General features: G+C 45.6%; 1 protein-coding gene across 2 annotated transcripts in view; it reads left to right on the forward strand.

Moving 5' to 3' along the window:
* vwa2 (von Willebrand factor A domain containing 2) overlaps positions 1-20,439 on the forward strand; it is a 100,638-nt gene that overhangs the window by 56,070 nt on the left and 24,129 nt on the right. For both annotated transcript variants that reach the window (XM_072479446.1, XM_072479447.1), the window contains 5 exons: positions 9,718-9,850; positions 11,464-11,519; positions 12,455-12,562; positions 16,003-16,581; positions 17,858-18,409. In XM_072479446.1, the coding sequence (XP_072335547.1) occupies positions 9,718-9,850; positions 11,464-11,519; positions 12,455-12,562; positions 16,003-16,581; positions 17,858-18,409 (1,428 nt within the window). The remainder of the gene's footprint in view (positions 1-9,717; positions 9,851-11,463; positions 11,520-12,454; positions 12,563-16,002; positions 16,582-17,857; positions 18,410-20,439) is intronic.

Here is a 20,439-nt window from a genome sequence, read left to right on the forward strand (position 1 = left end):
AGTGTGGGATTTTGTCCGGAGGCAGGTCCCTAGGGGGCTATTGGATAATGTGATGTCACAAACAGGGGTTGGGGAGGGGATGATCTGGGAAATATATAAGAAACTGATGGAGTGGGAAGGAGTTACAATCGGGGAGGTGAAGAGGAAGTGGGTGGAAGAGTTGGGATGGGAGCTGGAAGTCGAGTTAGTGGAGAAAGCCCTGAGGAGAGTCAATGCATCCTCGTTGTGTGCCAGGCTTAGCCTGGTCCAGTTCAAGGTGGTCCACAGGGCTCATATGACTGTGGCCTGGATGAAGAGATGGAGGACAGGTGTGGACGCTGTGGGGGTGGTCCTGCGAACCATGTGCATATGTTTTGGGCGTGTCGGAGGCTGAGGGGATTTTGGCAGGGATTTTCCGATGTCATGTCAGAGGTCCTGGAAAGGAGGGTGACTCCAAATCCAGAGGTGGCATTATTTGGAGTGTCGGAAGATCCGGGAGCCCGGGGGGAGGAGGGGGGGTAGGTGAAGAGGCTGACATTTTGGCCATTGCCTCCCTGGTGACCCGGAGACGGATTCTGTTGGGATGGAGCGACTCGGTGCCTCCCAAAGTCGGGGGTTTGGGTCAGCGATATGGCAGCGTTCCTTAAATTGGAGAAAATTAAGTTCACCTTAAGGGGTTCGCTCTAGGACTTCCGGGTGCGGCGATGACCAGCTGAGTCGCACGTTTCGGCAGCTTCCTGTGAAACGGACTTTTGGGCTCTTGATAGGAGCCCCAACGGCAATTTTGACGGCTAAAAACACTGTGCGGTAAACCAGAAGGGAATCCCCCCGGGATACGGATGGAAAAAGGAGGAGAAAGTGGCCAGATTGCAGTGGATCCTTTAGAACAGCGGCAAGGAAGGCAAGCAAAAACCAAGATGGAGTCGGAAGGTGGCAGTTTAACATGGGGCCCTGAACAACAAGAGTTCTTGAAATGCTGTGTGGAAGAGATCAAAAAGGAAATGAAGAAAGAGCTGTTGGCCCCGATACTACAGGCGATCGAAGGGCTAAAGGAGGAACAAAAGACCCAGGAGCGGGAGCTTTGGGTCGTGAAGGCAAAGGCAGCCGAGAATGAGGACGACATACAGGGCCTGGTGGTGAAGACGGAGACGCAGGAGGCACATCAGAAACGATGTGTGGAAAGGTTGGAGGCACTGGAAAACAACGCAAGGAGGAACAACCTGAGGATTCTTGGTCTTCCTGAAGGTGTGGAGGGAGCGGACGTCGGGGCATATGTGAGCACGATGCTGCACTCGTTAATGGGAGCGGAGGCCCCGGCGGGTCCGTTGGAGGTGGAGGGAGCATACCGAGTGATGGCGCGAGGACCGAGAGCAGGAGAAATTCCCAGAGCCATAGTGGTGAGATTCCTCCGTTTTAAGGATAGAGAAATGGTCCTTAGATGGGCGAAGAAAACTCGGAGCAGTAAATGGGAGAACGCGGTGATCCGCGTTTATCAAGACTGGAGTGCGGAGGTGGCGAGAAGGAGGGCGAGCTTTAATCGGGCCAAGGCGGTGCTTCATAAAAAGAAGATAAAATTTGGAATGCTGCAACCGGCAAGACTGTGGGTCACATATCGAGGGAGGCACCACTACTTTGAGACGGCGGATGAAGCGTGGACTTTTATTGTGGAAGAAAAACTGGAATGAGCGGGTTATTAAAAAGAACGTTCGAACAAAGTGGTGGGGCGAATGTGGGGGGCAAAGAGGGGTTTTATGTACTAATCCTGCGATGTGGTAACTTTTCTCTCTCCCACAGGTGGTGATGGGGGGAGGAGGGGAGGTGGAGGAGATGGGGCGTTGGCCATTGGGGGCGGGGCCAAGGGAGAAGCGCGGGCTTCGTTCCCGCGCTATGATAATCATGGCGGGAATAGAGAAGCAGGAAGGAGGGGGCGTCGCACGGTGCGAGCCGAGGTCACTGGGGGAAGCCGAGGTCAGCCAGAGTTTGCTGACTTCTGGGAGCAACATGGGGGGAGTAATTACGCTAGCGGGGGATCTAGCGGGGGGGGTGGGAGGGGGGAATTACTGGGTTGCTGCTGCTGGGGAGAGAGGGGAGCTGGTATGGGAGAGGATGGGCGGGGGGGCACCGCCTGGGGGAGATACAGCTGCGTGGGAACCGGGTGAGGAGCTGGAAAAAGGTGATGGCTAATCGACAAGGGGGGGGGGGGGGGGGTAGGAAGCCCCCCAACTCGGCTGATCACGTGGAACGTGAGAGGGCTGAACGGGCCGATAAAGAGGGCACGGGTACTCGCACACCTTAAGAAACTTAAGGCAGATGTGGTTATGTTACAGGAAACGCACCTGAAACTGATAGACCAGGTTAGGCTACGCAAAGGATGGGTGGGGCAGGTGTTCCATTCGGGGCTAGATGCGAAAAACAGGGGGGTGGCTATATTAGTGGGGAAGCGGGTAATGTTCGAGGCAAAGACTATAGTGGCGGATAACGGGGGCAGATACGTGATGGTGAGTGGCAAACTACAGAGGGAGACGGTGGTTTTGGTAAACGTATATGCCCCGAACTGGGATGATGCCAATTTTATGAGGCGGATGCTAGGACGCATTCCGGACCTAGAGATGGGAAAGCTGATAATGGGGGGAGATTTTAATACGGTGTTGGAACCAGGGCTGGATAGGTCGAAGTCCAGGACTGGAAGGAGGCCGGCAGCAGCCAAGGTACTTAAAGATTTTATGGAGCAGATGGGAGGTGTAGACCCGTGGAGATTTAGCAGACCTAGGAGTAAGGAGTTCTCGTTTTTCTCCTATGTCCATAAAGTCTACTCGCGAATAGACTTTTTTGTGCTGGGTAGGGCATTGATCCCGAAGGTGAGGGGAACGGAGTATATGGCTATAGCCATTTCGGATCACGCTCCACACTGGGTGGACTTGGAGATAGGGGAGGAAACAGGAGGGCGCCCACCCTGGAGAATGGACATGGGACTAATGGCAGATGTTTAAGGGTGAGGGGGTGCATTGAAAAGTACTTGGAACTCAATGATAATGGGGAGGTCCAGGTGGGAGTGGTCTGGGAGGCGTTGAAGGCGGTGGTTAGAGGGGAGCTGATATCAATAAGGGCACATAAAGGGAAGCGGGAGAGTAAGGAACGGGAGCGGTTGCTGCAAGAACTTTTGAGGGTGGACAGACAATATGCGGAAGCACCGGAGGAGGGACTGTACAGGGAAAGGCAAAGGCTACATGTAGAATTTGACTTGCTGACTACAGGCACTGCAGAGGCACAATGGAGGAAGGCACAGGGTGTACAGTACGAATATGGGGAGAAGGCGAGCAGGTTGCTGGCACACCAATTGAGGAAAAGGGGAGCAGCGAGGGAAATAGGGGGAGTGAGGGATGAGGAAGGAGAGATGGAGCGGGGAGCGGAGAGAGTGAATGGAGTGTTCAAGACATTTTATAAAAAATTATATGAAGCTCAACCCCCGGATGGGAGGGAGAGAATGATGAGCTTCTTGGATCAGCTGGAATTTCCCAAGGTAGAAGAGCAGTAAAGGGTGGGACTGGGAGCACAGATCGAGGGAGAAGAAGTGGTGAAAGGAATTAGGAGCATGCAGGCGGGAAAGGCCCCGGGACCGGATGGATTCCCAGTCGAATTCTATAGAAAATATGTGGACTTGCTCGCCCCGGTACTGACGAGGACCTTTAATGAGGCAAAGGAAAGGGGACAACTGCCCCCGACTATGTCTGAAGCAACGATATCGCTTCTCTTAAAGAAGGAAAAGGACCCGCTACAATGCGGGTCCTATAGACCTATTTCCCTCCTAAATGTAGATGCCAAGGTCCTGGCCAAGGTAATGGCAATGAGAATAGAGGAATGTGTCCCGGGGGTGGTCCACGAGGACCAAACTGGGTTTGTGAAGGGGAGACAGCTGAACACGAATATACGGAGGTTGTTAGGGGTAATGATGATGGCCCCACCAGAGGGAGAAACGGAGATAGTAGTGGCGATGGATGCCGAGAAAGCATTTGATAGAGTGGAGTGGGATTATTTGTGGGAGGTGTTGAGGAGATTTGGTTTTGGAGAGGGGTATGTTAGATGGGTGCAGCTGTTGTATAGGGCCCCAGTGGTGAGCGTGGTCACGAATGGACGGGGATCTGCATATTTTCGGCTCCATAGAGGGACAAGGCAGGGATGCCCTCTGTCCCCATTATTGTTTGCACTGGCGATTGAGCCCCTGGCGATAGCGTTGAGGGGTTCCAAGAAGTGGAGGGGAGTACTTAGGGGAGGAGAAGAGCACCGGGTATCTTTGTATGGGGACGATTTGCTACTATACGCGGCGGACCCGGCGGAGGGGATGCCAGAAATAATGCGGATACTTGGGGAGTTTGGGGATTTTTCAGGGTATAAATTGAACATGGGGAAAAGTGAGTTGTTTGTGGTGCATCCAGGGGAGCAGAGTAGAGAAATAGAGGACCTACCGTTGAGGAAGGTAACAAGGGACTTTCGTTACCTGGGGATCCAGATAGCTAAGAATTGGGGCACATTGCATAGGTTAAATTTAACGCGGTTGGTGGAACAGATGGAGGAGGATTTCAAGAGATGGGATATGGTATCCCTGTCAATGGCAGGGAGGGTGCAGGCGGTTAAGATGGTGGTCCTCCCGAGATTCCTCTTTGTGTTTCAGTGCCTCCCGGTGGTGATCACGAAGGCTTTTTTTAAAAGGATTGAAAAGAGCATCATGGGTTTTGTGTGGGCCGGGAAGACCCCGAGAGTGAGGAAGGGATTCTTACAGCGTAGCAGGGATAGGGGGGGGCTGGCACTACCGAGCCTAAGTGAGTATTATTGGGCCGCTAATATTTCAATGGTGAGTAAGTGGATGGGAGAGGAGGAGGGAGCGGCGTGGAAGAGATTAGAGAGGGCGTCCTGTAGGGGGACTAGCCTACAGGCTATGGTGACAGCCCCATTGCCGTTCTCACCGAGGAACTACACCACAAGCCCGGTGGTGGTGGCTACACTGAAGATTTGGGGACAGTGGAGACGGCATAGGGGAAAGACTGGAGCCTTGGGGGGGTCCCCGATAAGAAACAACCATAGGCTTGCCCCGGGGGGAATGGATGGGGGATATGGAATGTGGCAAAGAGCAGGAATAACGCAACTGAAAGATCTGTTTGTGGATGGGAAGTTCGCGAGTCTGGGAGCGCTGACCGAGAAATATGGGTTGCCCCAAGGGAATGCATTCAGGTATATGCAACTGAGGGCTTTTGCGAGGCAACAGGTGAGGGAATTCCCGCAGCTCCCGACACAAGAGGTGCAGGACAGAGTGATCTCAAAGACATGGGTGGGGGATGGTAAGGTGTCAGATATATATAGGGAAATGAGGGACGAAGGGGAGACTATGGTAGATGAACTAAAAGGGAAATGGGAAGAAGAGCTGGGGGAGGAGATCGAGGAGGGGCTGTGGGCAGATGCCCTAAGCAGGGTAAACTCGTCGTCCTCGTGTGCCAGGCTAAGCCTGATTCAGTTTAAGGTATTACACAGGGCACATATGACTGGAGCACGGCTCAGTAAATTTTTTGGGGTGGAGGATAGGTGTGCGAGGTGCTCGAGAAGCCCAGCGAATCATACCCATATGTTTTGGTCATGCCCGGCACTACAGGGGTTTTGGATGGGGGTGGCAAAGGTGCTTTCAAAAGTAGTAGGAGTCCGGGTCGAACCAAGCTGGGGGTTGGCTATATTTTGGGTTGCACAAGAGCCGGGAGTGCAGGAGGCGAGAGAGGCCGATGTTTTGGCCTTTGCGTCCCTAGTAGCCCGGCGCAGGATATTGCTAATGTGGAAAGAAGCCAAGCCCCCGGGGGTGGAGACCTGGATAAATGACATGGCGGGGTTTATAAAGCTAGAGCGGATTAAGTTCGTCCTAAGGGGGTCGGCTCAAGGGTTCACCAGGCGGTGGCAACCGTTCGTCGAATACCTCGCAGAAAGATAGATGGAATGGGAAAAAGAAGGCAGCAGCAGCAGCCCAGGATCGGGGGGGGGGGGGGAGGAGGAACCAGAAGGACTCTCAGGGTTGTTAATATATACTGTATAGTATGTATAGGTCGTTGCTACAGATAATTATATATTGGACTGTTAAATTATATTTTTGGAGAGTGTTACTTGTGATAAGGCAGTTGCCAATTAGGGCTAGTTTTCATTTTTGTTATTTATTATTTATTCATTTTTTGTTTATAAAATAGGTCATTGTTATTTGTGTTGTTATAATATTGTGTAAAGGATGCACAATGTACTGTGTTGGTTGACCAAAAATTTTCAATAAAATATTTAATAAAAAAAAAAAAGGGGGTTCGCTCTGAGGTGGCAGCCGTTCATCGACTTCTTCAAGGAACATTGACTGTCAGCGGGGAGTGGGGCGGGGGGGGAAGGGGAGGCATGGAAGTGACGAATAAGAGTCGGAAATCTAATGAAGGGAGAACCGTGAGATGGAGTAGTTACATGGACCATGATAGTTAGGGTTTATGCTTGGGGGAGATGGTTGTGTTATTGTGGGTTTTTGTGTGTTTGTTGGATCTCTTTGTTTAAAATGTTAAAATTATAAATGCCTTAATAAAATACTTTCTAAAAAAAAGAGACAATAGTTAATTTTAAAGATGGATAATAAAAGCAAAACAAAATAAGTGTCCCTTGTTTTCTCAATTAGAACTTCCACCATCTGTAAAGTTCTTGTATTCCTTTCTTATTAGGGCAGTACGGTAGCATTGTGGATAGCACAATTGCTTCACAGCTCCAGGGTCCCAGGTTCGATTCCAGCTTGGGTCACTGTCTGTGCGGAGTCTGCACATCCTCCCCATGTCTGCGTGGGTTTCCTCCGGGTGCTCCGGTTTCCTCCCACAGTCCAAAGATGTGCAGGTTAGGTGGATTGGCCATGATAAATTGCCCTTGGTGTCCAAAATTGCCCATAGTGTTGGGTGGGGTTACTGGGTTATGGGGATAGGGTGGAGGTGTTGACCTTGGGTAGGGTGCTCTTTCCAAGAGCCGGTGCAGACTCGATAGGCCGAATGGCCTCCTTCTGCACTGTAAATACTATGTAAATTCTATGAAATTAGGTATAATACCAGTACTCCAGCGATTTTAACAGGACAAGATCCTCAATACATGTATCTATAGGCTCCCCATGCTTCTGGGTAATTTAAAAGAATTTTCAAAAGCCTTGGCAATGTCTCAGCCAATCAGAATCAACTTTCCAACCAATTAGCACCCATCTTTACAATAGTATAAATTGTTTTGATCATTTGAAATTTGGAATTCTTGCATTTGTCCTGATGAGTGCAAGTTGAAAAGCTTCTCTCTTTTCAGTTATATTATCGCCTGTGTTCTGAAACATATGATAAGTGTGTCAACTTTGACGAATACAATGGTAAAAGGAACCCTTGGGGTGATTTACATTTGCCTGTTGGCCTATTGACACTCAACAAACGAGGGTGGGCCGTGGCATAAGCAGATATTTTTGCAAAACCCTTTAATAATAATCTTTATTGTCACAAGGAGGCTTACAATTACACTGCAATGAAGTTATTGTGAAAAGCTCCTTGTCGCCACACTCCAGCGCCTGTTCTGGTGGAGAATTCAGAATATATAGATTACATATAGAACATACAGAGCAGAAGGAGGCCGTTCGGCCCATTGAGTCTGCACGACCCACTTCCCTCACTTCTACCCTATCCCCGTAACCCAATAACCCCTCCTAATGGTTTTTTTTTGGTCACTAAAGGCAATTTAGCATGGCCAATCCACCTAACCTGTTTGGACTATGGGAGGAAACCGGAGTACCCGGAGGAAACCCACGCAGACACAGGGAGAACGTGCAGATTCCACACTGGCAGTGACCCAGCAGGGAATCGAGCCTGGGACCTGGCGCTGTGAAGCCACAGTGCTAATCACGTGTGCTACCGTGCTGCCCATAAATGTCCAATTCACCTAACAAGCACATCTTTCGGGACTTGTGGGAGGAAACCGGAGCACCCGGAGGAAACCCACGCAGACACGGGGAGAATGTGCAGACTCCGCACAGGCAGTGACCCAAGCTGGGATTTGAACCTGGGACCCCGGAGCTGTGATGCAACAGTGCTAACCACTGCACTACTTCCACTGGACCTTGACTTTTTTTATTCATTCGTGGGATATAGGCATCGCTGGCTAGGCCAGCATTTATTGCCCATCCCTAATTGCCCATGAAGGTGGTGGTAAGTTGCCTTCTTGAGCTGTTGAAGCCCATGTGTTGCAGGAACACCCACAGTGCTGATAGGGAGGGAGTTCCTGGTTTTTAAACCAGTGCCAGTGAAGGACTGATAATATTGTTCCAAATCAGGATGGTGTATCACTTGGAGGGGAACCCACAGCTAATGGTGTTGCAATGCATCCAACATTTTTCAGTGTCAACATGCAGTTGTAAAACCCCATGGATTTATATTACCATTGTATTTTACATAAAGTTGACACACTTTCTTGCCTTCAGAACACAGGCTATACTCAGTGCTATATATACTATCCTTAATAAGGGCAGCTATTTTTTTGTGCCTGAATCAGACCTTATTTAAATACTTAAATTGGCATTCTCCATTGTCTGTAGGACATAGGTGCAATTTTCAGTTAACAGTGGGGATAGCTCTGAAAATGGGCAAGCAATGTGTTGCCACTACCTTTTGTGGTTCTAGGAGGAGCCCAAATACAAGTCTGGCCATACTAAAATCTCTCCACCATTGCTGGCTGCTCAGCTACTTGTCCCCAGGATTGTCTCCTAGCCAACCCTTTATGCTGAAGATTGACTCACCTACACCTAAGCAGCTGCTGAATTTCCCATCTCTCCAATGTGGACACAGGTCATCAAGCCCCATGGAACACTTGTTCCTCACTGAACAAAATGAACAATCAAGATGGTTCAGGCCTCTCTCCAGTGCCATCGGGCAGATAGTGTGTTCATTTCACCCATTGCCCACCCATTAAGTACTATAATTGAATCAGCCTGCATGAATTTTGAATCTGCCCATCATCAGACTAACATTAGGTGCTGACTTTTGATGAATTACTTTTCAAATACAAATTCAGATCTAAATCACGCTTAAATCCCTAGTGCTATTTGGGAAAATGATCCCTACCTGTTCTGTTCTAGAAAACCAGTTGGTGAAGAAGAAAAAAGGAGTCAATCTTTACACACTTGTATATTTATTTACGGTTACACATTACAAGCATAGAATCATGGAATTTACAGTGCAGAAGGAAGCCATTTGGCCCATCGAGTCTGCACCGGCCCTTGGAAAGAGCACACTATCTAAGCCAATACCTCCACCCTATCCCCGTAACCCCACCTAATCTTTTTTGGACACTAAGGGCAATTTAGCATAGCCAATCCATTTAACCTGCACATCTTTGGACTACACCTCCTAGTTCAACATCCACACTTTTAGTCTGACTCTATTTATAGGGATAGAACTGACTTCCAAGTTAATAGCCACTACCTTTGCACAATTAAAATAATTAACATCTAATTAACAGTACCAACCATGATATTTTAATAAATGAAGCATGAGCTAGTCAGGCTCATTGATGGGGAAGGAAAGCTTGGGGAAACATTTTCAGCAGAATGTTTCCCACTCTTTTAACGTGTGCATTTCCTTGAAATAAAAAAAACAGCAAATCTGCAAATATTTGCAAATTGTTTGCGGAAGCACAATTAAAACATTGCAATGCGGTTCCTTTCAGCTTGTAAACTTGAAACCCACGTCTGTCAACGTAAGTCACTAGAAACAGTGAAGGAATTTAAAGGAAACTTCATGTGTTGGAAGGGGTCAAGTGGATATGGTGGGCCTTTCTCAACGCTGTGCCCTCATTACAGGTTCGTAACATTTTCCTGTAGTGAAACAATGACCAGAAAATAAGAGCTGCAAAGCATTGAGCGCAGCCTCTTCTAAAGGCTGAGATTGATCTTAGTTTGCAAAATGATCAATGGATACTGTCATCAAATCTGACCATTGTGAGAGGAGATTGTTGAGTGTTTGTTCAAAAAGCCTGTGGAAGAGGAATTAGTTATCAGAAATTGAGATGGGTAAGTCACAGATCTTTATGGTAGACACCCTAAATAGTTGAACAAATGAGAGAGGAAGCAAAGAGAGTCTTACCAGAATTTTACAGTCCTCCTTAGATAGATGGTAGGACCTGGAGGGGAGAGAATATAATGAAGGGGCAGCATAGTACATTGGGGAGCTATTACTGCTAGTCTAAGTCTAAGCCATGGGTAAGCTCTTAGAATCTGTAATTCAAGATCAAATTACTGAACAATGAGAGGATCATGGGATAATCATGAACGCGATCAATAGCATTTTAAAGGCAAGTTCTGTTTGACAATATGCCAAAAACGTTGCTGACATAGATTTTGCAGACAGCAATGAAGTGATGGCACTCGCCTCGAAGAAAGATGCCCACATTCATTTAGCTACTCAGTGGTATGGATTCCCCTTTCCCTGATGTTAGTTTGATTCTAGCACCAAGTCCAGGCATCCAGTGATGTCATCAAGCAGGATAAGCTGCTGTCACATAGAAACATTCTCACAGTGAGCAATCCACGACATTGCAAGCACTGATCATCCTTCAGGTTTTAGTATCACTTTACAGAAAGCACAATAATGATTGCGACATGCGCATGGGACTATGGTCAAAGCTAAAATATCATACTCTTTTAAAAAAGTAATTGTTTTAAAAGTATTTCTAATTCTTTTAACAGAATGGAGAAATTGAACATTCCACAAATATATAATTTGTTTTTCAGGGCCTGTGAGGCTGTTCAACAACGGATTAATTTAAAACAAAGGGTGAAATGCTCAGTTATACCTCCTTTAATAAAGTATGACCTTTTTCAAGAAGTTTCACAGGGAGACTAATGATGTAAAAGGGGAAGTTCTCATAATTTCAGTGATTCCTAACTGGTTGCAATCTGTGGGTCTTCACAATGTCCCCATTACAGAAGCATAAAATCATAGACAACAATTTCTGGATTTCCAAGTTTGACTGTGCATGTGTGATCTCCAGGAATTGCCGTCTGTTTGAGAGGTGCAATATTGATAAACTCTGACAGTTTCCCCATAGTTACCCCTGCAAAGTCCAGGTCATTGTATCTGGAGAATACCATAGATGCACTATCTCGCAGATAGTTTATTTTTAAAAAAATCAAAAGCTCACCAGATATTTGTGGAGGAGGAAGACTATTTGCTATCTTAATTCATTCATCAGGATAACATTGCATTCCCCCATTGATGAATAACATAGTGGGAAATGTTTTTGTTGCAAAATCCAGAATGGATTTGGTAAAGGTAAGGGAATTAAGTTATACTGCATTGGAGGTGACTTTAAATTATAATGTAGGTAGTAAACTTTAGGCAATATTCCATAATATTGTACATTGTATGCATAAAAATAACTTAATAATTGCTCACCTAAATTTCTTTGTTTCAGTTGGAAGCGGGTTTATAAGACACATCTTGCTCGATGCTACAGAACAACCTGTCCAGGTATGTATTACGGAAATAATCATTCCCCATGCAGTAACCTGGTCATATGGTCAATTTTGTTGTTTAAGTTGAAACACTTTCCTTTAAATTAATTTAAGTGTGATAATGTGTGATAACAAAAGACGATTGTCGGAAGATATTTTTATTAATTGTTATTATAACTCCTATAGCATTGCTGACAGTCAGCTGTTTGAGAAGCTTTTAAAGCCATGAGACTCAATCAGTATAATCGAGAACAGTGTTAAAATAAAATTTGAAAAGGGGCCCCCAAAAAAATCAGAGACTCTTAAATTGGGATTAGAGATCTTTACCTACACCAGCAGACCTTTAGGTAATACACAAGGTATATTGAATGACTTATTATTTTATAAGGACACCATGCAATGTACAATGTATTATTCTACCTCTGAATTGCATCTGCATCTACAAAGACTAACTACTTTTAAGCAAAGAAGAGGGATCAAGTCAATCAAAGTTAACTGTACATTGTAAGGTCAATCAATGGTTAGTTGCTCCTCAGGCAGCAGATTAGAATCAGGAATAAATGTCTAATTTACTATTATTAAGATTGCTCAGAAACCTTAAGTTATAGGCTATGAATATTCCGACTCAAGCGCTGGTGTATTTTCAGTCAGTGGGAGCAATTTTCTGTGCAGTTGGTGAATAGCTTTTGTTTGAATGATTCTTTCAAGAAATGGGAGGTTGATAAATTGCAAAAAAAAGCTGCCTATAGCTAAATGTGACACATGGTGTGATGTGCCTGAAAAGAAATGAACACGTATTTATTATGTAAAACAAAATGTTACATGTTTTATGATACCTTTTATTTCTAGTGGGCTTGTACAATTAGCTGTTATTTTCAAATAGATCATTTTAATGTTAATATTGCAGTATCAGTGAAAATCTTAATGATGTTCATCTAAAACCCTTAATAGATCCCTGTGATTCACAGCCATGTCAGTATGGAGGCACTTGCATCTCCGAAGACTTTGAAAACTATCACTGTGTTTGCCCCGCGGCATTTGGAGGAGATTTTACTTGTGGTAAATTGTCTTCACATTTACTTTGATATGTATGTATGGATATCTCCATGGTGACTCTCTTGCTGTTGCTGTTTCTAAAATTGTGCTTTATTTAACACCGTTGAGGCTCAGTGCTGAACACAAGTCCAGCACCTCCAAGCTTTCACAGAAGAATCATAGAAATCCCGACTGTGCCATTTAGTCCATCACATCTGCACCGACCCTTCGAAAGAGCACACTACCTAGGCCCACTCACCTGCCCTATTCCCGTAACCCTATCTAACCTACACATCTTTGGATACCATGGGGCAATTTAGCAATTTTATCATGGCCAATCCATCTAACCTGCATCTCGTTGGACTGTGGGAGGAAACCGGAGCATCCGGAGGGAACCCACGCGGTCACGGGGAGAATTGTGCAAACGCCACACAGACAGTCACTCAAGGCCAGAATTGAATCTGGGAACCTGCTGGTGCTGTGAGTGAGCAGTGCTAACCACTGTGCCACCATGCCACCCCATCTCTTTGTTTGAGATGATCAGTTCTACAGTACCGCCCAGGTGGTTCATTGTTGTTGAACAACCCCCAGTGTGCTGCTCGCTGCATATCCACTTTGCTATCTGGAGGATTGTACTTTGAACGAGAGCTAATTACTAGTTGAATACACGTTGGAACTATTGGACTTATATTTATTGATTAAAACACGATTAAATTTCTAATGCCTGACATATTGTTTGAGCTTCAAATCATGATTGAAATATTACACCCCCCCCCCCTTCCCAATTCTGCTCGTCTTTAACAGGACATGCCAAACCAGGGAATTTGGCAACAATGATGGCTACTACTTAACATGACAGCAGGTTGCGAATCTTGGCTGTGTTTCAATATCATCGTGCATTTGATTAACTGTTTTACATGGATGCAAATGGAGCAGTTTAACCTAATCAAATTATCAATATTCAAACATTCCTGGGAAGTTGCATGCCATGTTGGAAACTAAACCATCTGGTTTGTTTACCTCCGAAATGACCACCTTTGCCATCAATTTCAGTGGGACGGAAATTGAATGGATTCCATAATGAGTGGATGCTTTGCTCCACAGGTTTAACATGGAAATATAGAAAAATAGGACCAGAAGTAGGCCATTTCGAGCCTGCTCTACCATTCATTATGGTCATCCAACATAGTAACCTGTTTTTCTGCTTTCCCCCCATATCCTTTGATCGCTTGAGCCCATAGAGCTGTATCTAATTCCTTCAAAACATACAATGCTTTGGCCTCAACTGATTTCTGTAGTAGTGAATTCCACAGGCTCACCACCCTCTGGGTGAAGGAATTTCTCATCATCTCAGACCTAAATGGTTTACCCCGTATCCTTAGACTGTGACCACTGGTTTAGTACTCCCCCGCCAATGGGAACGTCCTTCCTGCATTTATCCTGTCTAGTCCTGTTAGAATGTTATAGGTTTCTATGAGATTTCCCCTCATTCTTCTAAACTCCCAACGAATATAATCCTAACTTGACTCAATCTCTCCTTTATATGTCAGTCCTGCCATCCCAGGAATCAGCTTGCTAAACTTTTACTGCACTCCCTCTATAGCAAGAACATTATTCTTTAGATAAGGAGAGCAAAATGTATTGCAGCAATGCCCCTGGCAGTGAATATTTGCCTGTGATTGATAGGTAACAAATGTGATTGCAGGTATAATATGAAATTCAGGAAATTGTTATTTTAAAATTAAAATCAAACTTCAGATAATGCGTCCATTAGAGGCAATTGCAACACATTGCCATTACTGATTTCCTACTTGTAAATTACTGCATCAGCAGCCATAGTTATTGCAGAAAGGACTTGGTTATTAGATTATCACCATAGCAGTGCAGTAGAATGGTCTAATGTGATATTAGTAGGAAACGGACATGAGAGGTTATTTTTTGATTTCCATTTAAATGTAGTGTCCTGCTCATGCCTGAATTTCCATGATGGTACCGATGGATGGTGGCAGGCAACAGTTTATCAGTTTAGTAACAGGCCATTTACAATTGATTGCCACCAGATCAATCTGTTTTCTATACGCGTTGGAACAATCCTCTGCCAGGTATGATCTTTATCCAAGCACAACTTTCTCAGCAAATAAGCTCAATGTCTCACTGGAACCATGGAGGTTGAGGGGCGACCTGATAGAGGTCTACAAAATTATGAGGGGCATAGACGGTGGATAATCAGAGACTTTTTCCGAGGGTAGAGGGATCAATTACTAGGGGGCATAGGTTTAAAGTGCGAGGGACAAGTTAGAGGAGATATGAGGCAAGTTTTTTACACCGAGGATAGTGGGTGCCTGGAACTCGCTGCCGGAGGAGGTAGTGGAAGCAGGGGCGATAGTGACATTTAAGGGGCATCTTGACAAATACATGAATAGAGGGATACAGACCCCTGAAGTGTAGAAGATTTTAGTTCAGACAGGCAGTATGGTCGGCACAGGCTTGGAGGGCCGAAGGGCCTGTTCCTGTGCTATACCTTTCTTTGTTCTTTGTCATATGTGTTTTTACGGAAATAAGAATATTGACTTACCAAGCGCATCTGTTGGCCAGTGCCTGCATGTCTTGTCTGCTTATCTATTGGTATCTAACTGTACTCTGCCTGTATGTCTGGCAGCTGAATGCTTATCAATGTGTTGTCTGATACCATTATTTGAACATAGGCACAGGAGTGCTAAATAGCAAACAATCACCACATTAACTCTTTGCGAGAAGGAATTTTTAAAAACACACGCCTCTCATGTCTTGCCTATTCGGCTACAATTCTTTTATTTTCTGATCCACTGTAAAAATATACATTTCTGTTCTCAAATTCTGCACTATTTCATGGACTAAATTTTACAAAGTGAGACAGCGTGTAAGGACTATAGGACCGTTAAATGTGACACTAACCACCACAAATTGAATGTGGGAGTCTGAATGAACTCTTTCATAATCCTAATCTAACTGTTATAAAGGCTGGGGAAATGTCAGAAAATCCAGTTTTAAAAGGACCGAACTAAAGATTAACCTTAACAGAATCTGTATAAGTAAATTGGACACATATGAACTATTCCGACAATTGTGCTATTATATCATAGGAACGGTAAGTAATACAATATTCTATTTTGGTTATTCCAGAGTACTGCTGATAATGATGGTGATTTGTTGATGGACAGTTCACAGAGTCATTATGGCACAGAAGAAGGCCATTTGGTCAATCAAGTCTATGCCAATTCTCTGTAGAGCAATCCAGTGGGTCTTATTTCCCAGTCTATCGCGACACCCTGCATCGGTGTATGATATTGTTCATACCTACACTAGAATGGAAAGTTACCTTTCTGAATGTGCAGCAAATATCAAAGGTCTTTTCGAATCAATTAAAGCTTTATCACACATGGTGTTTCCAATAAATATATTTGCATTTTTTGTTTATTTAACAGCTCCACAACAAGGCCTTGACTGCAATGTGGATCTTTTGCTGCTAATTGATGGCTCCTCCAAGATGACCCTTGAAGGATTTCTTCGTTACAAAGCATTTATGAAAAGATTTCTCCAGGTTGTGCTGACTGAAGATAGTCAAGTCAATGTTGGAGTGGCACAATTCAGTGACGGTGTGCAGGTGGAGCTACCGATGGGACAACACAGGGATGTGTTGGACGTTGTTAAGAAGATCGATTCAGTGCGCTTTAAAGGAGGCAGCACAAAGACTGGCAAAGCTCTGCGTTACCTTACCCAGTTCGGATTTAAAACTCGCTCGACATCTGCACATGCTCAGAAAGATCATCCCCATGTCTTAGTTCTGCTGACGGACTCAAAAGCAGAAGATTCCGTTGTTGAATCAGCCAAGTATGCCAAACAGCGAGAGATCTTCCTTCTTGCGCTTGGCAGTCAGAGTCTTCAGTCTGAACTGGATGGAATTACAGGAAATCCACAACGAACGGTCACATATTCAAATCCCCAGAACCTCTTGAATAAGATTCCTGAACTCAGAAATAAAATCTGCAGCATTGATAATCAAGGCATGTACACTTCCTAAATTTGTCCTTCATTTTTTCATTGTCTGATAGCAGAGCAGTAAGATAGAACATGGGTGCACACATATATTGCACCATGAACTAAGTGTATGAAAAATCACTCCAACTTGTGATAACTTAACCAGCTCATCGAAGTTATTAGGTGGAAATACGATATGGTGGTAAAGTGTCTGTCTGCACGGTAGGAGGGAGACCCAGTGTGTATATTTATAATTTGACTTGCAGAACCCAAGGAGTATATCTTCTGTCTATCCTAGCAACCAGTGAATGAAGCAAACCTAACAGGAGAGGAAATAAATACCAATTAAAACTTTTAATTAACACCACGTTAACTATTTTCTATTTCATGTTAAATAGTACCACCTTGTTGATGGTAAAAACTGCAGACTTTTAATATTGCAGCTCTCATTAAATTTTTAGGCCCCCCCTAATACTCTGCATAGTGCACTACTTTTTGATTTGTATCTCAGCACCTTCTCTTTATGAGACAAAATATGCTTTCTGTCAGACAAAAAACAGAATGCTTTGTAGCACCCACATTATTGGAACATGCCAGGAATGCACATCACGATTTTTGTTGCAAACTCGATACAGAACAGTAAAGCTATAGAGTTACAGAAGACCCGAGGAAAGAACCAATCTCTTTTAACAAGTGGGCTGTGTTCAAAAGTTAATCTTCAAAACCCCCTTCTCAAAAAACTCACTCTTGGGCCTACTACTATAGTCAAATGCCAATTCATCACCAACATTTTTTTTCTCTCCAAGGCCCTTGTACATATCACCTCCCATCTCTCCTGTTACTTGCTGTCTGAATCCTCCAGTTTATCGTCTGATCTAATCGCATCAATATGGCCTTAACCAAGGCCACAAACAACATCCTGTTTGGCTGTAATATTTATCCCAAATCCTCCTCGGCGTGTTCAGCATTTTACATGATTGATTATGTCATCCTCCTTCCCACATTTTGCTTCTGTCATCCACCATGATGTGATTACATGACATATTCCTACCAACCTGAATGTTTCACAGCTTGGTGTACTTTTCCTTCTGCTTAATTGGAAAATGCAACGGGACACTTGCTACATTAAAAATGTTGTATAAATGTGAGTTGTTATCGTCCAAATGTATACAAGCGGAAACAAGTTGGCCAATTCTCGTCAATGCTTTTCGCTTAATCTTGTTTCTTTTTTTGGGCAGGTCCATGGAAACCATTTCTTTTGTGGGATTTTCTAATTCTGCGTTTCTTTCTGTCTCTGTGCAGGATGCTTGTCCCAGCCTCTGGATCTGGTCTTTGCTTTGGATGCATCTGCTGGAGTTGGAATGGTCAATTTTGATAAGGTGAAAGATTTTGTGAAAAGTGCCATTACGCAGTTTGAGATTAATCGCGATGTTACCCAAGTTGGCCTTGTAATTTACAGCAGCAGATCTCGGACAATTTTTGGCCTCGATGCTTCTGATTCAGGTATTAATCTCCAGAACGCAACTAGCCTGGCCCCTTACTTAGGTGGCACTGCCTCCACAGGCAGTGTTCTCCTTCACGTTTATGATGATGTCTTGAGTATCCGACAAGGAGCACGACCTGGAGTGAACAAAGTGGCTGTAGTGCTTACAGATGGGGCGAGCACTGATGATGCAGCCGTTCCTGCCCAGACCTTGAGGAATAATGGCATCACAGTCTTTGCTGTAGGAATTGGTGATGCACAGAAGGACTCACTGTTGAGGATCTCAGGTTCTGCCAACTACACGATAATGGTGCCATCCTATGAAGATTTGAAATATTTTGAAGATAGCGTTGTTCACAGATTGTGTGAAGGTAATTGCATGCATCTTTTTCAAAGCATTTGGGATGTACTTTTTGACTGTTAATGATGATTATTTAAGGTCAGACTCCGAACAGACCAGAGAAAAGTTTGCTTTGAGAATGAAGTGAGCCTATTCTACAACAGAAAACCTGTGATCCGCCATGGTCCTCATGAGGGACATCACAGGAGAGAGTCCGGAACGCTGCAGGAGTTGGGAAGGAGTAGTGAATGGTTAAGGTGCAGCGGGAGAGGACCGAGTCTAGGAGGATGCAGGAGTGGAGGGATAGGACAGAGTGAGGGTGGATGCGGAAGAAACCGGGGGGGAGTGGGAATGACCCGGCAGTGGTTGGGGGGGGGGGGGGGGGGAAGAGTTGCTGCAGAATTTGCTGCTCTTCATTTCACCAGCACTAAAAGTAATCTCGGCCCACGTGTTGGCCAGACCCAGGTGCTGCATGGGAGTGAGAGACGCTGGTCAGTGTGGATGGACAACTGAACGGGTACGCAGGAGGTGGCAGAAGGGATTCGGATGGAGAGGCAACCTCTCGAGTGTCTAGAGTTGATGACTCAGGAATGTCCAGTTGTTGCTCCTCCTCCCTTCAGGTGTCTGAGGGCCTCGGCCTGACTTATTGAGAGGAAGGGGCCCTAGAGTGACATTGGGAGGCCCCTCTTGTGTTGCCACTGGGCATCTTGCAATTGTCTCCACGGCATCCACCACCCTCTCCATGGCAACGTCAGAACCTGTGTGGGCAACTTCATAGATCAAGCAGACAAAAACCTTCAACCCACATGCCACTTTGTTAACGGCATCCAACAGTTCTTCCTGATGTTGCCCTGCCTCCTGCTGGTGCACCACCATGAGTTGAAAGGCCACTTCTGGAGGCTCGTCATCAAACTTGGACCTCACAGCTGCCTCTTCCCCTGTTGTGCTCTGAGAGCTAGGGAGCTCAGCTAAACTCGCCCCTCCTGCTGTGGACACGTGCCTGTGCCGTGACCACCAGATTGTGCGACCCCACCTGAACTAGCACTGAAACCCACAGAGGTGTGCGTGTACCTGATCTGGTGGAGGGTGCAAGTGAACGCTGCGATGTCTTGTATGGTGTGGAGTTCTCCTCTTCCCCTCCCACCTGGCTCCTTTCAGGGCTGTGGCTGGGGCTGGAGCTGGAATTGGGGGTCCTGTTCCGCCCCTTCTGATCTTGGTCTCTTCCTGGAGGAAATGCAAGTGATAAAGGAGAGTAAGTGACAGCATCAACTGCCTTCAAGATGGAGGCACTTTTGACCCTCAAATTTCCATTCATTCGAGAGATCCTTACTTGCTGGACGGTCCAGGCCAAGCTCTCCATTGCCCATGGCTCTGTCCCAATCAGTGCCCACGAACTCTGAGCCCTTTCCTCAAACTCCATCAGGGCTCTCTGGTGTGGTCAACCCGCTCTGCTCGGTTTTACCAGAGCTTCTCCTGCTCTGAGAAGAGTTCACTTGAGAGGGGTTGCATGTGACATTGGCTGGGGCGTTGCCTTTCCAAATATTCCTCAATCCCTTATCTTGTAAGGCCGCTCACTTCTGTGCGGCAAGTTATCATTGGTGTGAATTGTGCGGAGGTTGTGGACCAGCTCACTCTAGAGTGCAGAGCACATCCACATGCAAGGAGAAGGTTTATACGTACATGTGAAATGAAGGATGCTCACTCCTTCTGTGCCTTTGCTGGGTCCACTTGCAGCACTGGTAGCCGACCCCTCGCGAACCGACTGCAAGGCAACCTGCGGCCATGTCGGATTCGTGTCCCTGTTGGACATCCTCCCACCAGCCTGGTAGAGTACATCCCTCCTGACCTCGAGCATATGGACATTGCAACAAAGGAACATACCGTTGAACAAAGAGACAAATCTGGGGATGGGAAATAGACATAGATGAACTATCGTTGGAAAATGGCGCAGACACAAATCACACAGCAAGTCAACTCATCGTGCTCCGCTACATTGGAGATTCACTAACCAGTAATGAGTCCCAAGGGGCTTCCCTTATCTACACTGAAACAGTAATGTAT

Source organism: Scyliorhinus torazame, chromosome 16 (assembly GCF_047496885.1).
Source record: "Scyliorhinus torazame isolate Kashiwa2021f chromosome 16, sScyTor2.1, whole genome shotgun sequence".
Lineage (NCBI taxonomy): Eukaryota > Metazoa > Chordata > Chondrichthyes > Carcharhiniformes > Scyliorhinidae > Scyliorhinus > Scyliorhinus torazame.